The 15,807-nt window shown below is 42.4% G+C and overlaps 1 protein-coding gene across 18 annotated transcripts in view; it reads left to right on the top strand.

The window, feature by feature from the left end:
- The first annotated feature begins 269 nt into the window (after positions 1-269).
- The window catches only part of cask (calcium/calmodulin dependent serine protein kinase), a 127,199-nt gene continuing 111,661 nt past the window's right edge, over positions 270-15,807 (top strand). For 16 of the 18 annotated variants that reach the window (XM_023950902.1, XM_023950899.1, XM_023950893.1 and 13 more), the window contains exon 1: positions 713-1,001. In XM_023950902.1, the coding sequence (XP_023806670.1) occupies positions 943-1,001 (59 nt within the window). In that variant the 5' untranslated portion in view covers positions 713-942. Of the gene's footprint in view, positions 1,002-15,807 lie in introns of all 18 variants that reach the window. The other 2 variants (XM_023950886.1, XM_023950903.1) reach the window with 2 other exon arrangements.

The following is a 15,807-nucleotide window of genomic DNA, read 5'->3' as shown; positions in this document are numbered from 1 at the left end:
TGTTTTATTGGTTTGGAGACAGAAGCTGTCTGAGCCCTTTCATATTTTCCACTCACTGCTTTTTCCCTGTTCATTGATAAAACCCCTAAGAAACTGCAGATTTACGGAAACTTTTCCAGGCTCCTCCGCCATATTGGCTCAAAGTCCACAAGCCTGAACAACAAACGGCGAGCGCAGAAAAGCGCCAAAATGGAGAATCAGGGAGCAGTTTCATAACTCGGGAGTGGGAGGAGTCTGTTTTTCTGGAAGCTCCCTGCAGCCGCGAGCCGGGAGATCTCTCACGGCGACGGTGGGAGGAATAGGAGGTAAACTCCGGGCCGCAGAGCCTACCGAGGAAGAAAAAGGCAGCTACGGACACGCGAGGCTGGAGTCTGGCCCGAGAGTAGGGAGGAGCGTGTGCGCGACTCTGAAGATAAGAGACCGTGGGATGGGATCACTGTAACCCACCTGGACCAATGTAACCGGAGTCTGATGAGCAACACCGCCCACTGGGTCCGTGCGGGCATTTCTTCCGCTGCGACTGCAGCCGCGAGACAAGCCGCGCGCGCGCGGTGGACTACTTCTCGCTGTGTGTCACTTTTCTTGCGCCGCGTATTTTAGCACGTAGACAGGACACCGACGCTTCAGGAAAGGCGGGACCAAACCGGTGGGCTCTCGAGCTGGATTAGTGAGGTCTGCGTTTGTCCCCCACCCCGCAGCTAAAAGCGCCGCTGCTCCCGCTCGCGGTGTCTTCGGTGAGGGGGCGGATGGGTCGTGGGGTCGACGAAGGAGGCAGCTGCTGAGCAGAGACCATCGCTCCGCAACCCGCCCCCCCGCAGCTGTCCACGCGAGGGGCGTTCGGCAGAGATATTCTGACGCTCGTGGCCTTCCACTCAGGAACATAATCCGTTTTGGGACATATATTTCAGGGGGAGACCTTTTCTCCCCAGCCGGACTCGGACCATGGCGGACGACGACATTCTCTTTGAAGATGTGTACGAGCTCTGCGAGGTCATCGGCAAGTAAGTGTTCCTCCGCCGTGGGCCACCTGGGCTTGTAATGAGCTTCTCCTGATGGGTTGTCACGCGGGCGCGCGCGCGCACCAACTGCATGATGTGTTTTGTGCAGAACATAGAGAAGGTGACGTGATCCTTGCGCCCTGAATTTATTGCTGTCATTTAATCTCAAAGCGCCCTAAGGCGGGGTGCCAGTCTGAGGCAGGGGCAGTTGTTGCAGAGATGAAAGGGCAGGAAGCTCAGGGAGTCTCACACATCTGTTGTAATCCAGGCCTCCTGGAGTGACAGTCTGGATCTGCTCCCATGGTGTCATTTTTCACACTGACGGTGGCTCAACTTCCAGTCAACCATTCAACTTTGTGCATCAACCACAGATTATTCCCTCAGATTAAGTATTACTTCTGCTCTCACCTTTCATTTCCAATCCTGTTGTAGCCATCTGCGCTGCCACAAATCCTCATGTATGGCTGACTTTTATCCTGTAATTCCAATCCATCGCAAATGAGTGCTGAGGAAAAGCTAACCTGAACCCAACACTTCAGTGGATGTGCAAATGCAAGCTCCACCTAAGTCCCAGTGTTGGCTGTCACTCAGGCTGAGCAAGCTAACTGGTTAGGGGACTAGTCTGTGATGTCATAGAGATGGTTGATGCTGATGCCGGGATCAGACCTGCCTGTTTAGGCAAGCCTGAAAATGGTTTGTGCTGTTTTATCTCTTTCAGACAGCCGGTCTCACTTAAAGGTTGCCAAGCATGCCAACCAAAAGAGAGGAAGAGCCTCCGTCAGCTTAGCATGAGGCATAATGTAGAAACTTCTAATGGCCATTTAAAAAAGGCTCCTTTAATCAAAGATCCAGAGGACCGCTTTGAGTCAGCTGCACCAGCGCGGTTGGACTTCCCAGAATCACTGGGGGTTCTTCAGCAGGTCGCCTGTGATTTTATGTGCAGGGGGCGAGAGCAGCCGTTTCATCCGCTGTTCGCTGTGTGGAGAGCTGCCGCAGCCACGACTTCTTTTCAAGATGCTTCTGAAGGACCAGTTTTGGCGTGTGATCGAGGAGCAGACTGGGTTGAGCGGAATCAGACCCAGAACCCGGCACACTGCATGTGGTGTCAGAGTGCGTGTTCTGGGCTGGATCCACATATTCACATATGCAGGACTAAATATAGGTCAACTGGAATTGTGCTTGTGCGGCTTTGTGTGTTTCCTCTGGGCTGTGTGAAGTGGACTTGTGTAGGCGGTGTGTGTTATTGAAAACACTCGTTCATCGTTTTACTGTGCTGGCATTTAGAAACTCGGTGATGAAAACCTCAGCGCTGTTGCCCAAGTGTTAGGCTGCCGGGACAACAGAGTGAAGAGATGCGATGGATGGGAGGATTCAAATAAAGACACCGAGAGGACAAGAGGGTAAATCTGGGATGAAAAAAAAGCCATTGCTCTGGAGATGAGAAGAGAGCAGGAGGAGTGAGAGGCATGTAGAAGGAAGCAGTCCATTAGTTTGACTCAGACATTAAGCGACATGCTGTGCCTGCAGGCCCTGGACTTTTCTAGTTCATCCTCAGAAGAGTGCGTTCCTGAGCTTCTCTCCACTAGAAGAGACGGCAGCCTTCTGCAGGAAGACACAAACTGCAGGCTTTACTTTTGATTAAACTCAAGCATGCTACAGATTTCAGGATCTGTTTGGGTCTCATTAAGGCTGCACGATATGAGGAAAACTTGCAATGTGCTATATTAGCGATCAATATTGCGATGACGATAAAACTTGCAATATTTGAACAAATGGCAAAACAAACAAAAGCATTATTTCTATTTCACTGCAGTTTAATTTAAATGAGTCGACATACCTTAAATTACCGGAATACTCCAAATGAAACACATGGGAGGCGAGCATCTATCATAATCCGATTTTGTTAAATGCATAAATAGATTGTGTTAGCTCATTTAAAGTAACCATTTATTGCGATTTTCGCCATCTTCTGCGATATGCATATTGCACAGCTTAAAGTCCAACACCGATCATCTTTTGATCTGTTGTCAAAGCGTTCCCAATGTCTTTTTAATCATGATTCTGCTGTTTTTTAGCAAAACATAACTGTCATTTTCGAGGAAATCGTTTCTGCAGAGCAGCAGGAGTTCATCAATAATGTGGATTTGAGTTGTGGGTGGGACCGTTGATGGAGAGATTGCGAAGTAAGCCCCTTCCTACTTCCCATCATCCCTCTGTTTACACACTCTCCCTCTCTAGCGGTGCAGCAAAAATGGTGAGCAATATCAAAGCTATCCAACCGTACAGTTTGGATCCAGATTCCAGCTCAGACCAGGAAAACAAAGATGGACATGCATCAGAATGGAGCAGAGCAGATATGACCTGCCCAGTATATTTTCTATATCACAAATAAACATTTTATTGTCTGCTCCTCCTGATTTATGATTTGGATGTAGAAATACTAAGAAATGCAATTTTAAGCTTAATTTTCTTTATAAAGTCCTCAATCATCAGTAAAAGGCCACAGGAACATGTTAAATACACCAAAAAGATTATTTTCATCACAGCGGGTCTTTAACAATGAGTCTAATTCCCCTCTATTCATCCCAACAGTACACATCTGCTTCACTAAGTCTAGAATGAATTGCTTTTCATTTTCATACCTTGTGGTCTTCCAGAAACACTCAGGTGCACATTAAGGCTAAATTCAACATCCGCCCAGGCAGCTGTATGTATGCGTGGGTCTCCCATGCAGCTGTGATGTTTCATGTGTTCCCCTCAAAGAGTTGAGCAGTAGAGAAGGCCGAGGCTTGGCCCCGTGTCCCTGTGGAAGGAGCTCACCCCCCACACACAATCTACTGGGACCGTCCGTTCTCAAGTTCAGTTTCACTCCTGGCTTTTTCAGCTTTTCTTCTGGCTTCTCAAAGAGAAAGGTGTCGGTCATTGTGAGTTTGAACAGTTAAATTGCTTTGAGCATTTGTGTTTGAACAGAATAATTCAGCCATGCTTTCTTTAATTAACCGTGTGAATACTGACCTAGATCAGCGCGGGTTCCTCATGCTCTGCAGCCCAGCCTCTTAGAGCTTCCTCCAGGACTTGGCTTGTTTGCAGCAGCTGGCTTTTTCTGGCTAAAGTTGGCCATTGCCATTAGCATTGTGTGTTGATGAATCAACCAGAGCTGCTTTGGTAATAGCACACTCGCCCAGCTGCATAACCACAGATAATCTAATTTATAAAGGCATTCTGTCCACAGCTGGATTCAATGAAAGGTCTTTTTGTCTTAGAGAGTAATAAACCCAAGTTGGGTCTACTCCCGTCCAGTCTGTTTTCTTAACAGCTGGACTGTTTTATAGCTTAGAGGAAGTTTTATGTTCTTTTATTACCATGAAGTACAGACGTTTACCCTGAATCAGCTGAGTCACTTCTTTATAAGGTATTTCAAATAAAGGATTGTTGAAAAATGTACAGTGACCATTATAATTACTCTATTAGACTTAACTTTAAATAAACAGAGAAATGTTCTGTGCTTGTCAGGTTCATAGATATAAAACTTGGCCAATAGTCTCTAACATGACCCACTGGTGAGACCTCTTTCTGTCATTCTGGAAATGGGCAATTAGCCAGGCCGTGGTAAAGTGAGGGTTTTGTTGGGTCCACTCCCTTCTGTTGGGTCCGTCTTCAGAACTGGCTGAATCCTATTTGGATTCTCAGGGTTGCTGGAGCCAAGCCCAGCTACTGTTGGACGAAGGCGAGGTAAACAATGAACAGGTTCCCAGTGTGTTTCTGAACCTATGAAAATGTTTTTGGACTGAGAGAAAACCGGAGTGTTCAGAAAAAACCCACACATGCACGGATAGAACATGCAATTTCCACACAGAGAGAACCCAGCCAGGATTTAAATCAGAGCCTTCTTGCCGTGAGACGAGAGTGCTACCCATTACACCACCTTGCAGCCCATACTCCATAAACATATTTTAAAAATAACCACCCTGGAAATGATTTTATCCTCGGGCCATAAACTGAGTGTGGAGCTGACTGCTAAACAAAGCAGTAAGCATCAGAAAAGTTTTGACTGTGGACAGATGTATTATGGGTAAAGTTTAACTTTATATATGGTGGATAGGGATGTAATAATTCATTTCAACAATAATTTGTTCAATATCATAATTAGTGGTTGCTGGTACGATTCATTGTTGATGTTGGTTCATTTTGAACAGTCTGATTCACTGAACTAAGATCGATCCAGGACATCTTTAGCCAAAACTTTAACCAGTCTGACTCCGAGAAAAATACCTGATACTGAACGGTGATGGTGAAGTTTTCCAGATTCCTTGTGTTTCTTGCAAGTTTATCAAGTGAAAATGAAATATGTGTACAAACAAACAAGTAAACAAGAATGAATGTTAAATCCATTCCCATTTTAGTTTCCTTAAGTTCTGCCCACTGTTGTTTTTCCACATCAACATAATCCAAAGGGAACATTAGTAGAACATTCTAGCAGACTGTATGGTCACATGTCTTTGCTAATGGACATCTTGACATTAGAACTCGTCAGTAGTTTCCTTGAAGGCAGTCATTCTTTCATCACTATAGCTGTGCACACAGAGTGTGCTGTTTACTAAGATTTACCTCTTAAATGTAAAGGATGTATCTCCGTAAAGACAATGTAACATTTTCCCTTCATCTGAAATCAAAAGTGAGTTTAGAATTAGAATTACATCATTTAGGCCTGTTTATAGGTTTAATTTAATGCTGTTTCAGCTGAATCAACATGTAACATTAGGGATGTCCAGATCCGATCATTCCTATGTAACATGCACTTCATAATGTATCTGAGTGTTTTTATATATATCATTTTTTTCTAAACATGCTTTAATAAAGGTCTCTAGACAAAGACTTACGTCAGAGTTATTAAATGTAGAGACTGCATTGCTTTTCAAACACCCTGCTTAAAAAAATACTTTAAACTAATGTGCTAACATGGCGAGAGTTTACCAGCCTGCAGAACCTTTGGGGTAAACAGGAATAAAAGGCTGAAAGGCTGGTTTCTGCACGCACAACTACACAAAGGGGATGCAGAAGCGAAGTCTTACACTGGTGGGTAAAATGTTTGTCTCCTGCCTCATGATGGTGGAGAGGCTACACTGCTCAACAAACCGCTGTTTAATCCATGAAAACATTTGTGATCTATGTTTAAGCTTGAGAAACTAAGCATTATTTTCATTCTTCTCAACTAAAAATTGACTTGTTTTAATCTGTTATCAAGCACTGCAGAAAAAAACACCTTTTGAAACTTTCACTGATTCAAATGGATTGGATGTTCTTCTGATGTCAAGACGAAGACAAAACTCCGTTTTAAACTGTTTACAATCTGGCTTTTATTTTGTTTTTAAAAAGTTCCCTGGTTAGTTAGAAAAGAGTCTCCTCTGAAAACTGTTTTGCTCTGCAGGTCATACAGTTTTCTATGACTATAGGGAGATTTTTAAAAATGGATATCTACAGAAAATAATGTTGCATTTTGCACAAACGTAGGTCTTTCAAATGCAAATCTGTACCTAAATACTGATCGCCTGGAGGCCTTGGGTTGCACGATAATATTGGTTACCAATAATTATCAGCCGATAAATTGTTTGACGTCATGATGATAATTACGATAAGAAACAAATTAGCCGATAATATGGACCGACAATTAAAAGCTTAAACTGCTGTTGGTCCTCACTCGCCACTCTTTATTTACCTGTCAGTACGGGTACTTACAACTTGTCTGCTCGCCCCGCCCATCCTGCAAGCTTCTGTCGTATCATTGGGAATGATTTTCAGGAAAGAGAAAAGTTGAGGTGTAAGTCCTTTCAGGAGCTTGACTTGTGACTGGATGTATTTGTTTAGTATTTAGTCATGTTTTTTGGTAGAGTGGCTGTAAATTTCTAGCCGTCTAAATCCACATTTTGGGTTTTTATCTTCTATCCCTTTAGATTGGGAACACGTGTATTGGGGTGTCTGTAACAAGCATAATAGTCTTAACAAGTTCAGGGACTTTTCCAATCAACTACTCTATAGGAAGTTGTGGTCCCACACAGTGTTAAAGCATCCTTTTGGACATTTAAAAAAAAACAAAACTCTGCCAGAACACATGAAGAATTAATGGGGAAAAACCAACAATGCACTGTGTCATGAAACAAAGAAAGGACTCTAAAAAATTCTTCTACTGTTAAAAGGCCTGTTAATTACTTGATTTAAGGAATGAATGGGATGAGCAGCAGAACGAATTACGTGAGTTGTGCCAAAGAAAGAAAATCTCTGCCAAAAGCAAACAGCTTCTTTTGCCACCGACGGTGGCAAAAGAAGCTGTTTGCTCCAATTGTTTGAATTGGAGGATTAGAGGTTAAAGAAACACGGTTTATTGACAGTTTAACAATGAATCAATTTAACAAGCAGGTGTCTCTGTAAACAAGAAAGTCAAGCTGATCCCAAAAGTGTTTAATGTAGTTAAGGTCAGGACTGCTGATGGGTCGTTCATCCTCTGCTCTTCTAAATTCTGGAGGTTTTCTCTGATGAAACATTGTGGGATGGAGTGCTGTCTTCTTGGAGGACGCAGTTCTGTTCCAGAATAGAGGGACCCTATTCCCATTGGTGTCAGAATATCAGCTGGTGATTGAGGTGACAAGCCTGGTTTTTACAGTGAGGGAGATGGTGGCCCATACCATCATACAGCCATCAGAATAATGCTGTCAGTGTCTTCTTCACACTTTGATCCAATTGTCGAGTAAATGTTTTTGTCCTCCTGAGGATACAGTTTTTAAATAAAATGAAAACTGGTGCCCCAGGTGGCAGCAGAAAAACAGTGTGTACCTACTGGACATAAAATAGAACCACTAGAGGCACGAGCAGATAAACGCTTAACATGATCCGTGTTGGGGTTGATTGTTTTTCTGACGGGTGAAGCCCAGCATCACCTGACTGTCACACAAAGGAAAGCCATGAGAGCCTGATGAGGACCCTCCATGTCGGGCCAGCTGTCCTTTTCCCTGTCCCCGCCCCGAGCTGGAGGAAGAGCACCGAAGCATGGCTGACTGTGCACACACCAACTGACACAAGGCTAATGCACCAGCTGCATGCGCTCTGTGTGTGGGCACACGTGTTTGTCTGACTCAGAACAGGGGACTGCGGTTGCGGCCGGTTTCTGTTGGCTAACAAAGAGCCAGCACCTTTGTTTTGTGCATTATTGATGAATTTCTTTCCATGTGTCCCCCCCACAGAGATGACATTCATTGGAGAAGTAATTAAAAAGCAACTACGATGAAAATTGTTTTATCTATTTTTTTGTGTTTTTTTTAAACATGTTCTTGTGGTGTTTATTTATTTTTTTCACCTATATCCTTTGTGCTATCTTGTGGGGTCCAGATGACCCCACCCTTTCATTGACATGTTATCCCTACCATGACAAAGGTGGATAAAGGTGGAAAGATTTCATGTAATCCATGGACACCAGTGAAGATCACAAATCATTGAAGAAAAAAGGTTCAGTGCACTGTCTAGTGGGTCTAGATGACCCAACTCCCAACGTTAACGTGCCTCCAAGGTACGTTAACGTTGGGAGTGGGGTCATCTGGACAGCACAAGGGATATGAAGACAATTGAGATTAAAATTGTTTTTCTGAGTATTTCTTAATTGAAATCACTGTGACTCAGGAGCAGAATTAAAAATGCAGTTTGAAAAATAGCTTATTTATGACCTAGATAATGGACTGGGTGGGCCTCAAGCTCCCTGCTCCCTCCCCGGCCTGCTCATGATCAGGTATTCTCTGTACCTGTGATGTCAGGTTGGGCGTGTGAGGGGCTGAAAGTTATTGTTAGAGGGCGTAAACAGACACCTCTCATCAACGGGGAGGTGAAAGGGGACTGCCCTGTGCCTATGGTCCCACCCCTGATTAAATCCTGCTGTTCTGCAGAAACTATGTCCTAGAAAACGACACAGGATTTTAACCTTGGCTAAAAACTGCATAATCATAATTATGACCACTTGTCATCAAGAAAACTCAATTGCAAGTTTTCTCATCAGTCATCTTAAAAAAAACAAGAACAAAACAAGAGCGAAACTGCTGTGGTATTGGGAATGGATGTGCAATTCTTTTCTGGCAATTCTTTTCACTTAGAAGCATTTTCCACGGCACAGGCCAAAGCACACAGTCACCTAGGTTACAGCTGCAGGCCCACGCCTGTCGTGTAATGCACACTGGAAACACATTTCCCTTAGAAGATGTTATTTCAAATTCTTTAGTCATGGTTCTCTAATCCTTATTTATTGTTTACAAATATTATGAGACTCTGCAAGAAGTCAGGGTGTGCAGGGATGCTGATAGTTTGGATTAGTTTTATTGAGCTTCTTCACCGGGGACAGTTTTTGAAAGATTGACCTCTTTAGTGCTGCAACTCTGGCAGCCATCTGTCCTTCTATTGCCTGACCAATATGTAAAAACCAGGTTTATTTGTAAATTAACCTCTATTTAATGAGGCAGGTCAATTAACTTCAGATATATTTAACAATTAAAATCGAGGCATGACGGCTCTCTCATTCAGCCATGCAGTTAAAAGATGCACTGGCTCAATGATGGGAAGATCATCGTCGTGATGCAGCCTCAGGTCCTGGACCTGACAGTCCTGCACGCTGCTGTGGAGTTTCTTAGGATTCACAGGTACAACCAACTTTTTAAATTCTGTTTAGTTTTTTTTTTTTGTTGGTTAGATTCAAGACTATAAATCACACCATTAATAAACATTAACGGAGCGGTCAAGAGAAGTATTTTAAAAATGAACTAAAAAGAAGACTGTTTTGAAGTGCAGTGCTTTCTCCTCTCACTGAAGTGTGTGTGTTGCGAAAATGGTTGAGACTAAATAAGTGTGGGATTTGCTGAGTCTGTGAGTAGCGCTACACAAAATGAGGAAAACCCATGATATTAATGATCAATATTGCGATGACAATAAAAGTTCCGATACATGAACAAATAGCAAAACGACCAAAAAACATTTCCATTTCACTGAAACAGTTTAATTTAAAATAACTTAAAATGCAATCCAAATGACCCTCGTCTACATAGGAGGTGAACATCTAACATAAAAGGCTTCCTCAAGATGATGAGGTTGAAATATATAGCGCTGATCAAACTAGTAATAAAATATCCCTGATGAGAATACACACACCATTCCAGTTGAGTCTGAAACTACGTGATCAGGCCCAGTTTCCGATCACGTGATCCGATTGGGACATCCCTAGTTCCCAAATCAGCAGCTTTCTCACTCAACTGCCAATGCAAGAGTGGAATTAAGTAATTAAGAGCTTAAACCATGATAGTGATGGAAAAATGCCACTGTTTTATAATCGTTTTATCACCATCAATCTTACTATTTTGTCACTTTTGATGTTTTTATATTCTTTCTATATTACAAACAAAGTGAAGTCTCTCTAAAGAAAAACTAAACTTTTAAAACTACCTGAATCTGCATAAAGATGCAAAATGCATGGTGGTGTAGCGGTTAGCACTCTTGCCTCACACTGTGAAGGTGCTGGTTCAAATCCTGATTTGAGCATTTCTGTGTGGAGTTTGCAAGTTCTCCCTTTGCACGTGTTGGTTTTCTCTGGGTGCTTTGGCTTCGTCCCACAGTCCAAAAACACGCTTGATGGGTTAAAGAGTGACTGTAAATTGTCCCTAGGTGTGATTGTGAGTGTGCGTTTGTCTGTGTGTGGTCCTGTGATGGACTGGTGAACCATCCTACTGTAGGTGGGCGGGCTCCGTCATCCCTGTGACCCCATAACAGGATTAAGCAGGTGTAGAAAATGGATTGATGGATGGTAAAGTGCAGAGGATTGTGTGCTCTGTGGTCCGGGTCGCTCCTTCTTGGAAGTGTTTTGGATGCTTTGAAATACAAATATCGGGACAAAGAGTAGGAATACTTCATTACCTTCTCTGTGATGATTAGATACTAAAACATCTAATCATTGATTTGATGGCAATGAAAATGTTCTGAGGTTTTTAGTCGGAATTTGGCATCACTAACAGGAAAATGAAGAGCAGATCCAAACAGCTAAGTAAAACGTATGAGGTGGAAACAGTTTTTTTGAAAGATATTTGATATGAAAGGGTCTTAATGGATTGCTGGCGCATTGAGCTGGGCAATTGTGGTTGTGTTGACATATTGTCAGACAGATGGTGACACATGCTCTGTGTCCCAGCAGCACTGTAGGTCCATCTAGAGGCTTAGTGATGGATGAGTATCTGTGGGGACCACAGTTAGTACAGTGCTCTGCATAAATGAGTAGAGCCCTTTAAAAGCACTAATTTAATCAGTAGCTCAATGAACAAAAGAAAAATGTCCAAACTTTGTTATAGGTGGAGTTTTATTGAACACTGCTTTAATTCCATAACATGAAATTAAGGTTAATGATCTAAATTAGATCACATAATCTACAGTTTTACTTATATTGGTTGAGGATGAAGTGATGACAGGATCTGTTGAGTTCATGATACCATCAATGAAATGCAGCTCCCTGCATCAGTAGCACTAATGCAGCCCCACATAAGGACACTGCCACCACCATGTTTCACTGTAGACACCATGCATCTTTCTCTGAAATCGTCACCTTTGCGACGCTATACAGTTTTAAAACCATTATTTGCAAAAACGGCAATCTTCAAAATCATCACTCCCAGTATTGAGTCCTAGTAGGCTTCATCTTTTTTAGCATGGGCCCTAACAAATTTTAGCCATGCTTTTTTTGTGCATGGGCTTTAGGAGAGGCTTCGTTCGTGGACGATACCCATGCATGCCACATGCACATGCAAGTTCACTGAAAATGTTGATTCTGACAGGACACTAAAGGTTTTCTGACAAGTGTAGTGGGGTGTACTCATTGATGCTGAGCACTGTACATCTCTGAGCTTTTCTTTCACTTTTGGCAAAGTCATGACTTGTTAATTTTACTGACCGGCTTTTCTTTTCCCACTGTTGATGTATGAAAGGGGATTTAGTGTATTAACCAAAGTTCATTTGGCTCTGGTTCTGGTTTGATGTCCTCAATAGGATTTCCCAAATTGTTATAATGAATTTTATGCTTAAAGTCCCTCTTCAATCATCTGTTCTATTGTCAAACTTTTCCCAGTGGTCTTTTCGTTACAATTATGCAGTTTTTAGCCTAAATAAAAAATAAAAAAAACTGTTGTTTTCTTGGACATAGTTTCTGCAGAGTGGCAGTAGTTCATCAGAAATTTGCCTCTGGGTTGTGGGCAGGACCATTGATGCAGAGCAGCCCCACCCCCCCTTCCCCTCCCTGTTGCCACCAGCTCAGAGCAGGTAAGTTGTGGCCCTCCCAGCATATTTTTTATGTCACAAATAAACTCTTTTTCAAACTGAATTTTTCCGTGTGCTCATCAGAACAGTGCCACAAGGACATGTAAAAACAAACAATTTTGTTTTAAAATTTGAGTTGAAGTGAATTTGCTTTAGCTTCCTGACTGCTAGCCTAATAACGCCTCCCTCTGCAAGAGCTGTTGATTTCTTTATTTAATGTTTGGATAAATTTTAAATGAAGCATATGGAGATGCTGCGTCTCTATAAAACATCCAGCCATCGTTGACTTAAGCAGTGAATCCTCCTGCTCTGTCAGGCTCTGACATTTTGATGGCCAACAGCAGAGTCTTGTGGAGCAGCAGAGACATCCCACTTCATGTTGAAACGTGGATCAAAGGTTCCTTCAGAGCCTAAACCTGTCAGATGTCTGAATGTGGCTGATTGTTCACACCACAGGCTGGGTGACATTTCTAAGTACTGAACAGACAACCGCACAGACACTCACACACTGTGGGCCGCTGAATCTTTTATGTCCTCCCACGGCTGCCCTTGGTCAGAATCACAGCTTCTGTTTGTTCCTTTTGTTCAGCTTCTCAGCAGCTCAGAAAAATCAGTCATTACTCACCCTGACTGCATACAGCATCTGGAAAAGTCCTTCAGGTTCAGGCGTTGCATAAAGAAAGACATGAATGCAACAGTGCTGCGTCTTCTGGTCCACCTGAAGCTCCATAAGGAGCTGCTGGCCCTCAGACTGCTCTGTGAGGGTAAAGACCATGCAGAAACCACACCTTTTGGCTCAGACTGGTGTGCAGTGCTAAAGATCAGCTCATCTGTAGGAACTCCTTGAATGTTCATGATGTGCTTACATAGCAGATAGTCTGCTGATGTGCTGGAGTGTGGCACTGACTCTCTGTATTGACACACGGAGCCTTGCAAATATTTGCCCTCTTCTCTATCTACAAGCAGTTTGCTGCTCAGGACACTCTGAGAATGAGTGGAGATGAGGCCATTCTGAAAGGCAGTCATTGTCTGAAGGGAGAGAAGATGGAGAGTGGGTGGAAAGTCATCATGTTCGCTCTCCTGCCAGATAAGGAAATCGGTAAAGCACAGAATGAAAAGGTAATGCACCTGCAGAAGATTGAGCTGTGGTCTTTATTTCTGCAGTTTGAAGGCCGTGCCACACAGCCACTACGCACATTTTTCGCATATTGCACGAATGAAAATTGGTCATACATGAATATACGTGGAAAAAGTGAGAAAAAGTTGTGGTCTGTACCTGAAATTTTCACAGATTTATCAAAAATGGATCGCGTTAAAACCACAGAAGTACGAATAAACCACGCAAAGATCAAGAAATTTGGCCTAAAATTTGTGCATCTATTATGTAATTTTGATATTATAAATAAATAAATAATTTAATAAATAAAAGTTATACTTTGGTGGTACATGCGTAAAAAGTCCTTTAGACATACATGAAATGGTCGTGGAAAGCTCCAAATTTGCTCATCCCGCAAAAATCACGTACATTTGCGCAAGATATTCGTAATATTGTAAAAATTACGTGAAATATGCATAAACTGCACAGTTCTAAACCGACCCAACATTGATCATTGAATGGCTTATAGAAGTCTAAGGCTATTTTAGGAACCACGGAAAACCATAATGAGCTGATATGCTTTCGCGGTGACGCATTGTGTCCTTGTTTTTAACTGCAAAATACATTTTTAGATCACCTGTGTCCTAAATGAGCAAGTTGGTCTGTGTTGAAAAATATTTTCTTTAAAAACCACAATAACAAAAAAGAATTCCCCCAAAAGAAAAGTTTACAGTGCTCCCTCATTATATGGTGGTTCACGTTCCCCTGTCCTAGTGTTTTGGGTTTTTTTCTTTTCAGTTCAAGTTTCCATTCTTTTTTTTTTCTTCCTGCATCTTGATTGGCTGTCCCTCGCTATCTCAGTTTACCTTCTGCGGTCTTGCTTCTTTTTGCACATTTTTTCTGGTCCAAGTTTTCATGGTTTTTCTTTTACAGCGCATTGTGCTCTGGGTCTTAATTGGCTGTAGACCTTGTCGATCAACTTCCTCCGTGTTGTGTCCCTTGTACGGACTACATTTAGCTCATCAAATTTACATAAAGCTTCGGTCGCAGTCGGATCTTTGTTTTCATTCTATCGTATTGGACTTATTTTCCTTGAACTTTAAGAATTTAGACAGGAGAGGAAAATATGAAAAGTGTAGAAAGGGTGTACTGCAGAATTTTTTCAGGAGCCTGAAATGCAGCCACATCTACAGACCAACAACTACCATAACCAGGATTTAGTTTAAAGGAGATGGTCATCTCCATTTATCTGTTATTCTACGCTCTTTTGCCAGTCTGCACATTAACATAGTTCAATGTGATCCATCAGAGCAACACGTTAAGGTTACAATGTATTTATTAGGGGATACGGCTAATTTATTTATCCTGGTCAAGCCAAAAACCACAATGCTGCTTTTGACACTTACCAGAACAAATGCAGGGGTTTTATGCAGCACATAGGACGTCATGTAATGTCTGTACCTTGAAAAACTAAGCCCAGTTTTTGAGGAAACTGACAGATGCAGTGATGTATTAAAAAGGTTGCAGGTGCACTTACTGTTCTCACAGGTGAATGACATGTCGAGTGCTTCAGCTTTGGCTTTGTTTATTCTCTACCAGTGTGGCAAACGTGTTTAGACTGAGCATGACTAGTTTCTGTAGATTAAAGATCTTCAGGGGTTAATGATGGATGTTGATGTTTGGTGAGGAAATCGAATGTCTGTGCATTTGTGCAGAGACGTGTCCTCATCTGGTTAAAGGAGCATGCGCCGATTCAATCATCTGCCTCTTTAGCAGCCCTGGGTTTTCCTCTGCAAAAGCACAACACTGACATGCAAGCTCCATTCTATAACCCACACAGCCTCTCATTCATCTCTTAGCATTTTTCTGCCACGTCTAATTGTGTGTTTGCTGAAGTACTGGGGGAGAAACATGCATTATCTGTGTTGGAGGACAGTGCCATAATAAGCCAGCACTGGTAATTAAATGTAAAGAGCATTCAGTTTAACTCATATTTCTTCATGCGTCTGTTTATGCCCCAGGCCTGAATCTTATGGCCCACACATTAGTGCTAACCCTCGCACTTCAGTACAATTATTCACATTAAAATATTGTTTAGGAAAAGATCCACACATCTGCACATTTGCTCCCTGCCTAGCAGGTTTTTCTCCTGCAACATTCTGAGAAATTGAAGAACAGTTCCAAACTCCTATGTGTTGTGTCACCAAATCCTGGTTCTCACTTCTTAAACCTTCTCACCAGGTTTAAAAGTAGCCAAAATCCAACCCCAGATAAAAAACAACAACTGACATATTACATCACAAGTTGGGCTTCATCCCTTTCCAGTTGGCCTGACTGACTCATTAAAAACATTCAAAGAGCCACACATCATACAGCTGAATGGAAAGCTGC

The sequence above is a fragment of the Oryzias latipes genome, chromosome 21, assembly GCF_002234675.1.
Source record: "Oryzias latipes chromosome 21, ASM223467v1".
NCBI classification, from domain to species: Eukaryota; Metazoa; Chordata; class Actinopteri; order Beloniformes; family Adrianichthyidae; genus Oryzias; species Oryzias latipes.
This window is presented reverse-complemented; position numbering and strand designations above follow the sequence as displayed.